At 36.9% G+C, this 15844-nt stretch overlaps 1 protein-coding gene across 5 annotated transcripts in view; it reads left to right on the forward strand.

Annotated features, from left to right (window-relative positions):
• Positions 1-15844, forward strand: part of fam49a (family with sequence similarity 49 member A) — a 41330-nt gene that overhangs the window by 17587 nt on the left and 7899 nt on the right. For 2 of the 5 annotated variants that reach the window (XM_016496415.1, XM_016496417.1), the window contains exons 2-3: positions 4744-4797; positions 15177-15257. In XM_016496415.1, coding sequence (XP_016351901.1) covers positions 15188-15257 — 70 coding nt within the window. In that variant the 5' untranslated portion in view covers positions 4744-4797; positions 15177-15187. Of the gene's footprint in view, positions 1-4743; positions 4798-15176; positions 15258-15844 lie in introns of those variants that run through there. The other 3 variants (XM_016496414.1, XM_016496416.1, XM_016496418.1) reach the window with 2 other exon arrangements.

Genomic DNA, 15844 nt, shown 5'->3' on the forward strand with positions numbered 1-15844 from the left:
TTTTAACATCAGTGTGAACATACAAACAAAAAAAATGAATGACACTAATTTTATATCATTGTAACTTTGCTTTCTATACACTTTAAGTACTTCTTCATATACCACAGCAAAAACTATAGTCTGAGAAAGTTCAAACATGATTAAAGGCAAGTGAACAGTCAGTAAAAAAAAAAAGAAAGAAAAAGAAAAAAAAAAGAAATACACAATTTACAAGCATAGATAAAATAAACAGTAGTATTCAGGTACAGAAGTTTAATAATTAAGTGTAAAATAACACTGCAGTGTTCACTGTATGAATTAAATTTAGATTCATCTTTGTTATAGCCGTTTTGTTAACATTAGTGACATATTCAGCAGCACGTATTTATAGGCTGCTGTCCCTTTAAATCCGACTGCACGGATCCAGTATAATGATACACATCCGATTTCTTTCTCGGCTGTTTACATTCATTTAAAACATAACCGACTGCGTTTACGAGAATGATCGTCAAGACGGGTACTATTGACATAATTTTGTGTGTATGTGTCTGTTCAAACATGAGGAGATGCGAAAGACGAATCAACTCGGTGTTCGCGCGCCGTCTGAAACGCGTATATGTGTGTGTGCACATATCTGTGCGAGATGCGGCTTGTGTGCGCGTGCTTCAGGTGTGAGTCAGACAGACAGCAAGACGAGACGGCAAAGAGTTGTTTTCTGCAACTTATTGCACTTACTAAACTCTTTTTAACGTCAAGCAATTCTCTGCTATATGCGTCGAACTAAAACATTGACCTTTTGCAACGTTTTGATTTAAGTAGCCTATTATTAAAATGCTAATGATATCGCACACTGTTGCGATATGCATATTGCGATATTTCGATAATTTCGATATATTGTGCAGCCCTATTGCCTATGGTGCTACAATTTCATGATGTGGACATTGTTTTTGGGAAAGATCACCATCTGTTTCACCATAATTGCTTCTGACTGTGCTGCTAAATCGAAGTAGAATGATCAAGTCAAGTAATCTATCTTTTAGGCAGCAGCCACAGTATGTCAACAGATGTCATGTTATGTTCTTGCACTGCTATGATTGCTGTGACACTATTAAACTAATCACTTTTGTATACTTATAGTTATACTGCTGTGTGCCAGCCAAGTGAGAATGGGAACTGGGAGTTGTTTACTTGAATATTTCATGCTGTCGGTCATTTGGCCTGGGTCGTTTGAAGAGCCCATCTGCCTCTCGCAGTCAAACAGTTTTGTCCTGGAGGTTAGCAGCTGGTCAGATTCTAATGCTTTTAAAAAATGGGCTCAGCTCCTCCTAAGACTACTTGAGATTGAGTAATTTGGAGTGTATCTGAGCATTTTTATTTGTGACAAAATATGGCAAGAACTGAACTGGCTAGTTAAAAAAATATTTTGAAAATGTGTGGTTTACTTGTATATCTATTGTAGTGTCTATACTGATTTTGAAAGGATGAACCAGTGTTATTTTAGTATTATTTATAAGTATCATATATATATATATTTTTAGTTTTCATTTTAATTTTAGTTTTAGTAATTTTAGTATTTCAAATTAAATTTTTAGTTAGTTGCCAAGACAACATTTCTAATTTTCATTTACATTTTTCAAGTTTAGCTTTTTCATCTAATATATATTTATCTATTTTTATCAAAATATAATCTAATGTTTATTTTATTATTTTTTTGTTTCAAATAATCAAAACATTTTTAATAGTTTTAGTTAACAATAACAGTGGAAACAACATGATTTGCTACTTGGTATTATTGTCTGGTGTTGAGGGAGTCATCACTGTTTTTGACCCATTTTACCTGAATATTTTAGATGTGTACATCTGCTGAATGAGATTATTTCAACTTCTTTTCCTGCGTACATGGGGAACTTTCTACTAGTGTTCATTTTGTCAGCTATTTTCATTTTAGTCTCAGTCTTAGTCCCGGGCTAAAATGTCCTTGTTATTTTTTATCGTATTTAGTCAACCTTATCCTATTTAGTTTTAGTCAAGTTTTAGGCGACTAAAAGTCTCAACATTTTAGTCTAGTTTTAGTCGATGAAAACTTGACATTTTAGCAATAAGATTATTATTAATTAACCGTACAGCAGTATTAATTTTGGCAGCCATTTTTTATTTAGTCTTACTCAAATGTACATTTTAGTTATCATATTTAGACAAACTTGTCCTGTTTTTGTTTATTCAATGAAATGTATGAGCATTTTAGTCAGGTTTTTTAGTCAATGAAATATTAGTCACATTTTCGTCATTCTGTATAATGGTTAAACTGATAAAAAAAATTTTTTTTCCTCAAAATTATAATCGTAATGATTGTTGTCATTTGAGAAATTTACTTTTGCATTTCAGGTATTGCACTTTCTCCAGTAAGCACAAATCAATAGAATGTGGACACATACATGGTGTATTTTACCTCATCTAGTGTACTGATTTATTATAGGCTTTTTATTATATAAATCAACACCAAATACTTCAATCTCTCTGTCAATCTCTCAGATTGCTTAAAATAAGCAAAACACACTGGGCAGAAAATGTATGAATTTAACAGCGAAGCTCTGATTCGGGATTTGAACTCTTGATATCTGGTAACCGCACTCATGTAAGCTCGCGTAGTAGAGGTGTGTAGAGCAGTCTGCAATAACATTTTGTCTCCTATTTTGACGAAAATAAAAAGAGGTTTTTGGTAAAGTTTTTATCTTTTTCAATACATTTAAGTCTCGTCTTATTTCGTCTACGAAATTGCATGTTGATATAGTCTTATCCTTTATTGACCTTATTGTCGTCTCGTCTTCGTCTCGTCTTAGTCATGGGAAAAAAGCTCGTCAACGAACATTTTTCGTCATAGTCTTCATTAACGAAATTAACACTACTTGGAGGAAGGCTGTTACTCAAATGTGCTTCGCTGTGCAATAACCCGAGTTGTCATGGAGATTGTAGTCATCTGGGCAGATGTATGCATGCATGCATGTGTGTGGCAGCCCAGCTTTTTTGGAAAATGTTTTATCTATTGTTACTTCAGTTTCTGCAATCTTTGGATTTTTGCATGTTGCACAGATTCTCATATTTAATTAACTGAGCGGAAATATTGCATTTAAATGCAGATAATCTGAGTGCCGGCACTCTGCCTGCTTCATCCTTTCAGTTTAATCTCAAATGATAACTGCTATTCAGTATAGAGCAGCTTGGTTTATGGGGTTTCACTGGAAAATTCCACTGCAAGTTCTGAAAAACATGTTTATTCTCTGGGAATTCTCTTTTCCTGATTCCAATACCTGGACCTGCTGAGAGGGAAATACCACAGATAAAATATCCTCCTGCTGCTTTGGCCCAGATCATCGCATGCTAAAGAAGATCCTACAAAGATACTGTGCACTTCTTGGTGCCAATCTGCACCAAAGACGCTGTAGAATTTATCTATCATGCTGTTTTTCATTCAGAAATTCCACTGGTTTTATAGAGCGTGGAGAAGACAGGTGTACAGTGATGACTTCTTTAGCGAGGGAAAGCTGCAGAGACGGAGGAGGGAAGGGAAGACCACTCATCTGGTTTATGCTTTGAGCAGAAGTATGCCCATATAAGGGCGTGTGACTCCATGGCAGTCCTTGTGGGGTCTGTTCATGCCCTGTCCTCAGGTTTGAGGGGGGGAAGCGGAGTGTGAGCAGCCATGCACACTGACAGATGGGAGTTGAGCCAGAGGGAGGCAGTTCTTTATCTCTCTCTGCCTGTTCGAAGGTCTGGCTTTATTAGCACCATTGCGATGCGTGAGGGCAGAAAAGGCCGATTTATTAATTGGGATCAGTGATCTTAATTTTCAGAAGGAAATCAAGGAAAGAGTTTGTAACTGCAACGCCGTCTGGTGGGACGGTGAACGTGAGTATCACTCGCTGAAACAGAGGGAAAGCTCATTTCAAGCCTCTTAGGCAAAAAAGGTCAACACATGTTGATAACAGCCCGTCTTTTGTCAGGGCAGCTCTATAGATCTATTTATCATGATGGCAGCTTTTCCTTGACAAATGGATCGTTAATTTGGCAGCTTCAGGGTGTTTCACATCATGTGTGACAAGTTTTTTGCTTTCGTCATGATCATTCTTTGCATGAATGCCTAGTCTTTGTTGTTTGAATTTTTTCCCTTTTCCGTATGGTTGAAGACGTAAGAACTTGTCTATGATGTGTTAAAATATGTGTGTATGATGTGCTGGTTCCTGCCCTACAGAGTGTTTTTGGGTTGCCATTAGTTGCATTTGGCTGGAATGTCTCTAGATATTTAATACCACAGTTAACATGAATCAGCTGTGAAGTGCATTTTAAATCTGATAGCGAGCTGTCCATGATGAAATATATTGAGACCATTTAATCCAAAGGCATTGTTTATATGTGTGCAATCATTAGTAATTACTGTGATAATTACCATTTGATATATTTAATATTGTTGAATGTTATCAGAATACAAAAAAATGTCACTAACTGTTTCACAATATGGAGATAATATATGCATATATTATGTCCTGTATGTATTTACAGCATGTTGAATTTGCAAAAGAAGTGGTGCAGCAGTACTAGATCCCAGTATAAATACTTTCATAATGAGAATGATCTTTGGCACAGCTCACTTGCAGTGTAACAAACACAGTTCGCATTTTGAATTACTGTTTACATTTTATGCCATTCGATTGGTTTGATTTTCTCGTTCAAACTAACTTATTTGCGGCTCTGTGTTCTATTTTTCAGAACCAAGAACAAGTGGATGATCTAACAGGAAGCATACGTTCTCCTCCAGAAAAGGTAACACTGAGACAATCCTGATGATTATGGTAATATCAGATTTACATTTACATCACTCACTTTGATTAGGCTTGTTTGCTGTGTCAGTATAGGATCAGTTAACTCTCTTGCCACAGTATGAAACATTTCCTTTATGTGTAAGCAGATGAGCTTAGAAACACAGCCAGACGTTATTACAATAAACACAACTGCTGTAAACTCTGAATGAGAGCTGTGGTGTTTAGCTTCCACAAAGCAGGAAGTGTTGTAGTGTAGGCCGGTGCCTCTCGTAACATGAGGATTTGATAAACACAAACACGGTCACTGTGGGAACCCCATTAGGAAGTGAATAAACCAGTAATTTGTGAAGTTGTAAATATTGCGGCTGTATGCTAGACCTGAGCAAGAACAATCTCTGTTTAAGCCCAGCCGAGATGCAAAAGTTAATTTACTGCTCTGTTTATGAGCTCATGAAAAAACAGAGGTCTTTTCAGCCACAGATGAAGTGGATTATTGTTTGGCTCGCATGGCCTTTAATTGCAGCATACATGGTTTAATTGCAAACCACAGAAGCTTTTGATTCTATCTAATTCCAGAAGCCATGGGGGTCTTCATGGTAGTGTACGTCCATCCAGGGTAGGGCTGAACTTAAAGGGAGAGTCCACCCAAAAATTTACATTTAGTCACCTTTTACTCATTCTCTTGTCATTCCAAAGCTGTAATAATTCCTCTGAAAAATGAATCGGTTTTTTATTGTGTTGTTATTTTTTCCCCTGAGTGTTCCTCAAAATATTATGTTTTGTTTTCAGAAGAAGAAAAAAAAGTCAAACAGGCTTGGAACGACATGAGGGAGAGTAAATGAGAAGGGAGAGTAAAAACTTTCATTTTTGGGTGAACTGTCTCTTTAAAAAAAAATGTAAAATAAGTCTGTTCCCTTAAGTATTTTAAATGGTTTGTTAATTCATAATGGTCTTGTTATAGTTTACGTTTTAAAACCATAAAACACATGCAGCTAGTACTAATATCATACAAAAAAATCCCTGCACCAATGATTAAAATTAGGCTGTTTGGTCTTACTGTAGTTTCTTTAAACAGGAAATTGGTTTGTGTGACACTCCCTCACCAACTTTCCTGGTTACTCCGGTTTAAAACATCTACTCGTGTCCCTAATCACACTTCACTTTTTTTCGTGCTAGCTCTCAAAAGCATGAAAGAGCACTTGTGAAAGGTTTGTCAAGGAACAAGGTTTTCATTACACTGCACAAACACACTGCCAAGGCCCCTCCAGCATTTTTACACCATAAGATCACCTCATTACAAATGCAGGTCAAGGCCTGTGTGTGCACATGTGTTTTCAGATGCATTTGTAATGGGTTTTTTATACAGTGGGTACGGAAAGTATTCAGACCCCCTTCAATTTTTCACTCTTTGTTATATTGCAGCCATTTGCTAAAATCATTTAAGTTCATTTTTTTTCCTCATTAATGTACAGGGGGTCCGAATACTTTCCGTACCCACTGTATGTAGTATGTGGGCAGTGTGCTGGATTTGTGCATGTCGTGGTGTGATGATTCACTCTGTGTAATGAATAGAGTTCATAGTAAAGGACACACACATGCACGCTCACAAGCACGGCTTAGGAATGGGCAGAACGTTCTGTGCCCACTTTGTTTCACAGCCACCAGAGTGACAGTTTCTCATGCTTTTGAAAGTGCAGTTCCGATGGTTGGAGCACTTTATGTTTGACAGGAAGCTCATTTGAATTGCCTGCACTCATGTGTGGCGGTTAACCACATATGGCAGAAACGGTATTGTCTTCACATCCTCTTGCACATAAGAGCATCTGGAGGATCAAACTGACGTGTGGATGTAACCTTGGGGTTGCTGTTTTATAGGGTTGGATATCGAGAACCGGTTCCAAATTTCCCATAACTGGGTATTCGATAAGACACATGCATTTCGATTCCACGTAACGATTCCCGCGTTCTCGCATTTTAATGTGATTTTAAATTATTTAAGTGCAGTAAGGGAAAGAACTTGCGCACTGTTTTGCATGCGCGACGCACATTTGAAGCATGAGCACAGAGAACCACGGTCCCGGTGTGGGTTCCCGGCCTGTGTTCGCTCTCAAACCGTTCCGTGCATTTCCACTGCAGAAAAGGTAGTTCAGGCCGGAACTGACTTCTTTCACATCTTGCAACCAATATTTACAAAATTACATCAGTATATCCTTGTAAACACAAATAGGAATCAAAATTCAAATGATACCCAACCCAACCCTACTGTTTTAATTTTGTTTTCTTTATTTTTTTTTTTTTTTGGATGGATGGGTTGTTTTTTACTTAATGTGCTACACACTCACCTATCAATTAAATGTGTATATTCTTGCTGAGATTCATGAAAGTGCCAAGATTGTCACCACTTCTGTTTATCTGCTGTTAAAAGCTAATGTAGGATGATGCTATTATTATAGTGTGCACTTGCTCCCTCTGCTGGAGTCAATGCACTGCATGTATTTTAAAGTAACCATGAAATCAAACTTTGACTGTTTTTGTGTGGAATATACAGTGTTTATAATAAATAATAATATGCATGCACATGATTATTTTCAACAAAATAAAAAATCCCTCCTCTTCAGCCTATCTGCCACATGAGATTACAGCAATTAGCAAACAGCAATTGGCACATTTGCATGCACACATTTATATATGCTGTTAAGTACCAAAAATCAGTTTATTGAAATAACCCGTTTTACTGGTTTACATGCAAACCAATAACCCGGCAATGCAAGTAAAACGTGTTTGCAAGACTTTATTAAAAATCTGTATATTTCCTGTTGGTGGTTACAGCAAAACGTAAGCATCCATGTAATCTACTCAGAGTATTCCATTTGTTATGTGATGATAAATAAATGCATACTGTTAAATTAAATTCCAAAATGTCAGGGAAGATTTGCACGGACTCATTCTCCTCTCATATTTGAAGTTTCTAAGACTTGTACCACTTGTCATATGGCTGCACGAGATGAGAACATATTTTTTAATTCAATTTCTTGGGTCAAAAAAAGAGTCGGAGTTTGCAATATATTTCCACCTCCCGTACCGTGAAACATTTGCTGTGGTTAGATGTGCTTCTTCTGATATATTACACAGGTGTTTACATGCTGGGCAAAGTCGTGGTAATGGACAAAAATCTAGCTGTGTTGATCAGTTTATGATTAAAGGCACGATAGGTGATTTGGTTCAAAAACATTTTTTGTTATGCTTGTTGAAAGTCTCTTCACATCCCGATAGCAATCACTAGGTTATGTCGTCTAAATGTATTTATATGCATTTATATCGTCTGTGAAAGGCGTAGGTCATAAAATATTCGTCCAATCAGATTGTTTGGTCTGAAGATTATGATAAGCTGTTTTACCTGCCTGTAATATATCATGAAACTATATCATGAAATATATCAATTCTCAAATATGTGTAAGTAAATGCATTTTGCACCTTTATAGATCATGTTAGTTGATCTGTAATGGGCGATGGGCACAGTAGCCTAATGTTAGTGTAATCTAAGTCATGGCCTAATGGTTAGAGAGTCGGACTCATAACCCAAAGGTTGTGGGTTCGAGTCTCGTACCGGCAGGGATTGTAGGTGGGGGGAGTGAATGTACAGCGCTCTCTCCCACTTTCAATACCACGACTGAGGTGCCCTTGAGCAAGGCACCGAACCCCCAACTGCTCCCCGGGCGCCGCAGCATAAATGGCTGCCCACTGCTCTGGGTGTGTGTTCACGGTTTGTGTGTGTTCACTGCTGTGTGTGTGCACTTTGGATGGGTAAATGCAGAGCACTAATTCGGAGTATGGGTCACCATACTTGGCCACATGTCACGTCACTCACGTAATCTATTAACTACGCATAAAACCTGTCTTTTTACTTAAGTACCAGATATGGGTGTCATCACGTGAATTTAATAAAAACATTGTAAGTTACTAATTATAACACTTTCATTGTACAGAAAGAGAGCAAAGATCATTTACATTATCAAAGAACTTTATCATTGACTTCAGTCTAGCCAGAGTTCAGGCACTTCACTTTCAAAAACTCTCATTATAATCACTGAAGCTGTTTACAATGTGAAATTAATGTCTTATTTACATCGTACGCACATCTGCACTTTGTTGTTTCTGATGAGAGAATTCGCCAGAAGCGTGCGCACTGAACAGAACACCGGCGTTTCAGCAATGACTCATCTGAATGCCTCTGATTGGCCATCGCATTCATAAGCTCAACAGAATCGTGTGTGATTGGTTATAATGCGCAGCAATGTAAAAACGCGTCTGTCTCTGGCTCAGCACCAGCCAAAGCATGAACGCAGATTTGAATTGAGCAGCTGGTGATGTGCCGCACTGAACGTTCTAATCACACTGGTGTGATCGTATCAAATATAAAAAATATTATTCTATATTTTTGTCTTTTGGAACCTACATTCAAAATCCACTTGGCTCAAAAATCTGAGGGGCACGTCTCCCCTCACTTTGAATGGGCATGATGCCTATAAGCATCTGACAGGGCAAACCGCTTTAAACTATACATGCTAACTATATCTTATTTAAAGCCCTTAAAGGGGTCATATGATGCGATTTCAAGTTTTCCTTTCTCTTTGGAGTGTTACAAGCTGATTGTGCATAGATAAGATCCCTGAAGTTGCAAAGACTAAAGTCTCAAAACCAAAGAGATATACTTTATCAAAGTTAAGACTCTGCCATGCCCCCCTAAAATGGCTCGTTCTAACACGCCCCCACATATCTACCTCACTATGTGGAAATATTTGCATAATGCCACCCAAATGTGCACGCAAAGAAAGAAGGCGTGGTTTCAGTAACCGCAGTTAGTGTTGAAGCAGCCATGTCAGGGAGACACTGTGTGTTTCTAGGCGAAAGCAAAAGCACTTTATTTGGCCTTCCGAAAGTAGATGCATTTAGGAATCTTTAAGATTACTTACAACAGAACAGCAATGCATTTTATGGACGACCGTTTCGTGAACCTAGGAGAGGAGGTAATTCTGACTTTGCTATGACAATCTGGCGCTTCTGAATCAGCTACTGTTTTGTTATTAGTTTAAGTATTCGAGAGAGAGAGAGAGAGAGAGAGAGAGAGAGACTTTTTTGACTTTTAAAACTCTTTTAATCAAACAACTACTTTAAAAACATTCTTTACAATTCACCAATTAAACAATAACTCTCCAAACTCATCTCTCATCACAAGAGCATTTTTCACACTCCACCTCACATCAAAGAAATGCATGTTATTTGTTAATTTACAATATGCATATTCCACAAAAACCCGACCCTCTACAAGAGTTTTGAACATTCCAAGCAAATCAGCATCTCTCCCTTCATTCCTGCATCCATGGGATTTTAAAATAGCCAACTTTGCCTGTCCCACTAGAAAATTACCAAGTGTACACTGTGCTTTCCATTCTTTCTTATACTTCACACCCAAAATGAACATTTTTTTTGTAAACATAAAACCAAGTTTAGTAAATATTTTGTCCAACAATTCAAACAAAGGAATTAATCTTAATCACAAAAAAAATGAAAAACAGTATCAAGAATGTTACAAAAGGGGCATGTAGATAAAACCATCCCATTAAATTTTGACACAAAACTATTTGTTGCCACAGCACAATGGAGTACTCTCCATTGGAGGTCTCCAGACCTCTTAGGAATAGGGGGCTTATACAAACACCTCCATGATGGAGTTATTTCTGAAGAAATTGATAGATATTCTCTCCATTTAGTATCAACGCATCTTTTCAATTGAGTAAAAAACAAGTATTTCACACACATACAATACAGTATCTTCTTATCAACATTGTGAAACAATACATTTTCAAATCCTTTCAATAAAGTATTATTTAGATCTTCATCCAAATCAAAAATTATGTTAACTCTAAGATCTGGAAAAATCAAAGACCTTTCACCATTCTCAATAAAATTATTTACATAGGTCAAGAAAGACGGAGGAAAAGATTTTTTTAAATCCCCAATTATCCCTTCAACATACCTTTCTGATCTAAGCCCAACTTTATTAGCTGTTGATTTAGCAGCATACCACTGACCCTTTGAAAAAATCAATTAAATCTTTTACAGTAGATATTTCTGTGTTTAAAAACTGATCAATTACTGAACTCAAAATAGAAGAATTCATTTTAAAGAGAGGATTAAAAAACAATGGTTCTAAGACACCATGATGTTCATTATCATCTCTAAATGTTGTAAACACTTGCCAGGCTTTTAATACAGATACATAAAAGTTAGAAGAAACACTTACTTTTGAAACAAAAGATTTTTTCAATTAAAAACAATTGCTTAGCTAATCCAATTCCCCCAATACTTTGTAAAACAGACAGACCTAATGCAATCCAGGGTATCTTATCTGAACAATACAATAGCCTTTGTAATGTTTGAAACCTCGTTGTCTTAACTCTTGCCTGCAGATTTATAAGTCCTTGACCTCCTTCTATAACTGGGAGATACAAAACTCCAGGAGGAAGCCAATGATAACCATCCCAAAAGAAATTAACAAAGGCTTTTTGAATAACAATCAATAACTCTTCAGGGGGATTCAACACTGTAAATCTGTGCCACAGCATTGAGGCTGCCAAATTATTAATGATTAAACATCTCCCTCTAAAAGATAACTGTGGGAGGACCCATCTCCACTTCTGTAGTCTCCCCACAATTTTGTCAACTAACCCTTCCCAATTCTTTTTCATATAAGTATCAGAACCTAAATACACCCCAAGAACTTTAAAACCATCTTTAATCCATTCACATTGTTGTGGAAGTTGGGGAGGATCCATATTCCTCCAATCGCCTAACAGAAGGGATGTACACTTATCCCAATTAATCCTAGCAGATGTGGCTTTTTGAAAAGTTTTCAAACTAGAAGTCAAAGCAGCCATATCATCAATGTTCCTTATAAAGACAGTTATATCATCAGCATAAGCTGTGAGTTTTACAGGTGGGATCTCTGGAAAACCAGGAATACAAAATCCATACAGTCGTTTCCTCAAATATGACAACAAAGGCTCAATAGAAATTGAATATAAAAGTCCAGAAAGAGCGCATCCTTGTCGTATGCCTCTTGTTACTGCAAAAGGTCTAGTTAAACAACCATTAATCTTAAGCATACTAGATGTTTCGCTGTAAAGCAATTTAATACAGGAGACACATTGTGGTCCAAAGCCAAAGGCCTTCAGAGTCTTTAGTAAATAAAAGTGATCCACTCTGTCAAAAGCTTTTTCTTGATCTAAAGATAAGAGTCCAATATCAATTTGATGTTTTTTTGCAACTGCAATAATGTCTCTTAACAAGAATAAGTTGTCAAAAATTGTCCGTTTAGGGATACAGTATGACTGATCCTCATGAATTATGGTTGCCATACATTTCTTCAACCTATTATTTATAGCTTTTGACAGTATTTTAAAATCAGTACACAGCAATGACACAGGACACCAATTCTTCAAGAGTCCAAGATCTCCTTTCTTGGGGATTAATGTCAACACTGCTCTTCGACAGCTTAGGGGTAAAACACCTTGGTTAAAGGACTCCAAAAAAACATCATACAAATCATAGCCAATCACATTCCAAAAGCTTTTAAAAAACTCAGCAGAGAGGCCATCCACACCCGAAGATTTGCCACTGTTCAGCCCTTGCACAGCACTTGAAAGCTCAGAAAAAGTCAAGAATCCCTCCAATTCCATCTTTTCTTCTTTAGACAACTGTGGAAGATCTAGAAGAAGTTCTTCAATTGCTGCTTCATCACAAAGTTCTGACTGATAAAGTTTCTCATAAAAAGAAATAGCAGAAACTATAATTTCTCGTTGATTGGTTATTTCATTGCCATTAGGAAGTTTCAATCTGTGGAAAAATTTCTGCTCTTTTGACTTTTTCTCCAATCCGAAAAAAAAAAAGCAGTTGGAGCATCCATTTCATTGTACTTCACATATCTTGTTCTGACAAGTGTCTCCTTCTCCTGTTCCTCCAATAAGTCCTTCAAAAGATCTTTGTTCTCTTTAATGATATCACCTCCTCCCTGATTATGGAGGCTTTGTTGAAGAACTTCTTGCTCTATCATCTTCATCTTCGCTTTCAAGTTCTCAGTATTATTTGCTGAGTATTGTTGACAAAAAGTTTTTATCTGCACTTTTCCCATATCCCACCATTGACTTAGAGCTGAATAACTACCTCTCTCTTCTCTCCAAGACTTCCAAAAAAGACCAAAGGAGTGCACAAAGATGTGGTCTTGAAGTAATGTGTTATTAAAGTGCCAATGTGACTTATAGGATTTAGGTGACAGGACAGACATAGACATAGAAATATAATGATGATCTGACATAGATGTAGGAGATAAACGATTACTAAAAAATCTTCCTTTATTGCATTCCTCAGTGTAAAAAACGATCCAATCTTGCAGCAGAAACATTATTTGAATTAATTTTCAACCAAGTATACTGTTTAACATGAGGATAAGCATCCCTCCACAAATCTACGAGATTATGTCTATTAATTAAAGATTTAAAAACATCTACTGAACCAAAATGAGGTTCCTCATGGTTCCTATCCAAATTGTGATCTACAGTACAATTAAAATCACCACCTATAACAACAATCTTATCATCTGAACACTTCAACAATTCTTCAGAAAGTAAAAAAAAAAAACAGCGCTCACTTCCTATATTAGGAGCATAAATATTATAAAAAGAAAAACTATTATTGCCTATTATTATGTCAACTCGAAGAAGGCGTCCAGGTATTATTTCTAAAACAACTGGATTATCTTTAACACGCTTTGAAAATAAGAACGCAACACCAGCACTCAGATTCGTACCATGACTAACCATTTCGATTTCCTTCAGAAATACGACAATTGCTGTATTCATTCTAGAAGCAGACATTATATTTTGTACACCTATTTCTCGACCAATAGCGACCAAAACATTCTCAATGGAAATTGACCCATCTGCCGGCATGCACTTACACGTGTGTCGAGCCGACAAACTAGAAAAACCATCAGAATTTACGCCCATCTTTATCAGCTAAGCTGACAAAAATCACCACACTCAGTAACTCCACACACTGCCCGCTCACACGCTCCTCACGAGAGAGAGAGAGAGAGACATCATAAACACATACCAGCTTCATCACTGTGTCTTTCACACGACTCTGTTCCCCTTTCGGGCTCTGTCTTTACATTTATTTTGAAAGATGAAGCTCGCGATTATGGTAAGGGGCGTTACATTTCCGACGAGTGCTTGCGGTGTTCGGCCAATCACAATGCACTGGGTCAGCTGGCCAATCAGAGCAGACTGCACTTGTCGGAAGGAGGGACTTTGTAGAAAACGAAGCGTTTGAGAGAGGCGGGGCATAGAGGACCTACAATAATGTACAGTATTTGAAAAATAATGTGTTTTTTGAACATTAAAGCATGTCAACATATTCTGTTACACCAAATACACAAAATAATGATCTTTAAAAAAGCATCATATGACCCCTTTAATATAAAGCATGTCACAAACTGGATTATGCACTTGCCCCACAGCAGCTCACTCCGTGTCTTCCGCTATTTTTCAGATGCACTCGTATCAAACTACTGTATATCGATATAAAAGGTTTTGCCTCATACCACATTGCTTATAAAGAATATATCAATATATTGTACAAACTCAATATACCGCCCAGCCCTACGTTTTAACATGTTTACATGATCACATGCAATGTTGCTGTATTAAAAATAATGATCGGTTTAATCGGTTTAAGAATCTGCATGTAAATGCACTCTGTGCATTTCCAACAATTCAATCTGTTCCCGATGGTCAAAATCAAGTCCCACTATGCATTACTATATGATAGAGTGCAGTTATAACTTGAAATTATTGTTTGGCATAGCCGGTTGGTAGAATAAAGATAAAGCAGCTCAGTTACTCAGTAAACAGCTGTTATATCCTCATTTGAAATGAGAGCATATCGGAACATTTAAACTATTTTATCATCTGGCTGTGAGTGAACAGTCTCTTAAGTACATATGAGAAGAGATAAGTCAAATTGACCTACAAAGAAGAAAACCAGTGTCTCTTGTGTGAGTACCTGTTTTTAAAGTATTTCAGAGTACCAGCATATTCTTTTTATCTACTAGTTATGTGCCAATTTAGATTGCTTAGATTCTCTAGAACATGTTACTGAAACATTTTCACATCAGTTATTGTTAAACAAGTAGTATATTACAGTTCAAATTACAGCTCTCACCATTCTTGCTATACTCTTATTGAAGTCACTGTTTATTAGTGATTTACATTTCTGAGTTTTATTTCATGCAATTGTTTTTTATTATTATATCTTGATTAGGTTTTGCTGGAATGGGTAATCTTCTAAAAGTCCTTACAAGGGAAATAGAGAACTATCCACATTTTTTCCTGGACTTTGAAAGTAAGTTTTGAGAAGAGGTGGAGTCTGGGGTTGCCGAGACTCTATAACCAGCTGTTTTTTCCCCAGCAGTGGCAGGAGGAGCTAAACTGACAGTCTCAAAGCTCTTATAAGACAGCTTTCCCTCTTTGCTCTTTTGTGGTGAAAGTTTATGCTTCCTGCTGTCCGGAGCTGACGCTTTGTCTAAAGTGTGTCCTGCGAATTAACTAGAAGAAAATTGCTGATTTCTCAGTGATTTCTTGAAGTAAAAAGGAAAAGCAAAAACAATTCAGATTCAATTTTAAATGATTACCATGTTCACCATGAGAAGTTGAGGGAATTCTGTGTAGGAGCATAAGACTTTGCAGAATCACTCTTTAGCGCTCAGTGACATCCTCTGATTTTTTTTTTTTTTTGACGTTCAAAAAAAAGAAAGAACCCCCCCCCGAAAATCTGATTTGTTGTTGGCAAATGTGCATGACTTATCAGTTAGTTCAGTTAGTAAACCACATATCCAATATGGCTATGTATGTCTACCCTTACGAAAAAGAAGTTTATTCAAGTGTGCTATTAGTATACTTCTTTTAAACTAAAAATAGGAAAGTATACTT

Source organism: Sinocyclocheilus anshuiensis, unplaced genomic scaffold (assembly GCF_001515605.1).
Source record: "Sinocyclocheilus anshuiensis isolate Anshui unplaced genomic scaffold, SAMN03320099.WGS_v1.1 scaffold306, whole genome shotgun sequence".
Taxonomy (NCBI): Eukaryota; Metazoa; Chordata; class Actinopteri; order Cypriniformes; family Cyprinidae; genus Sinocyclocheilus; species Sinocyclocheilus anshuiensis.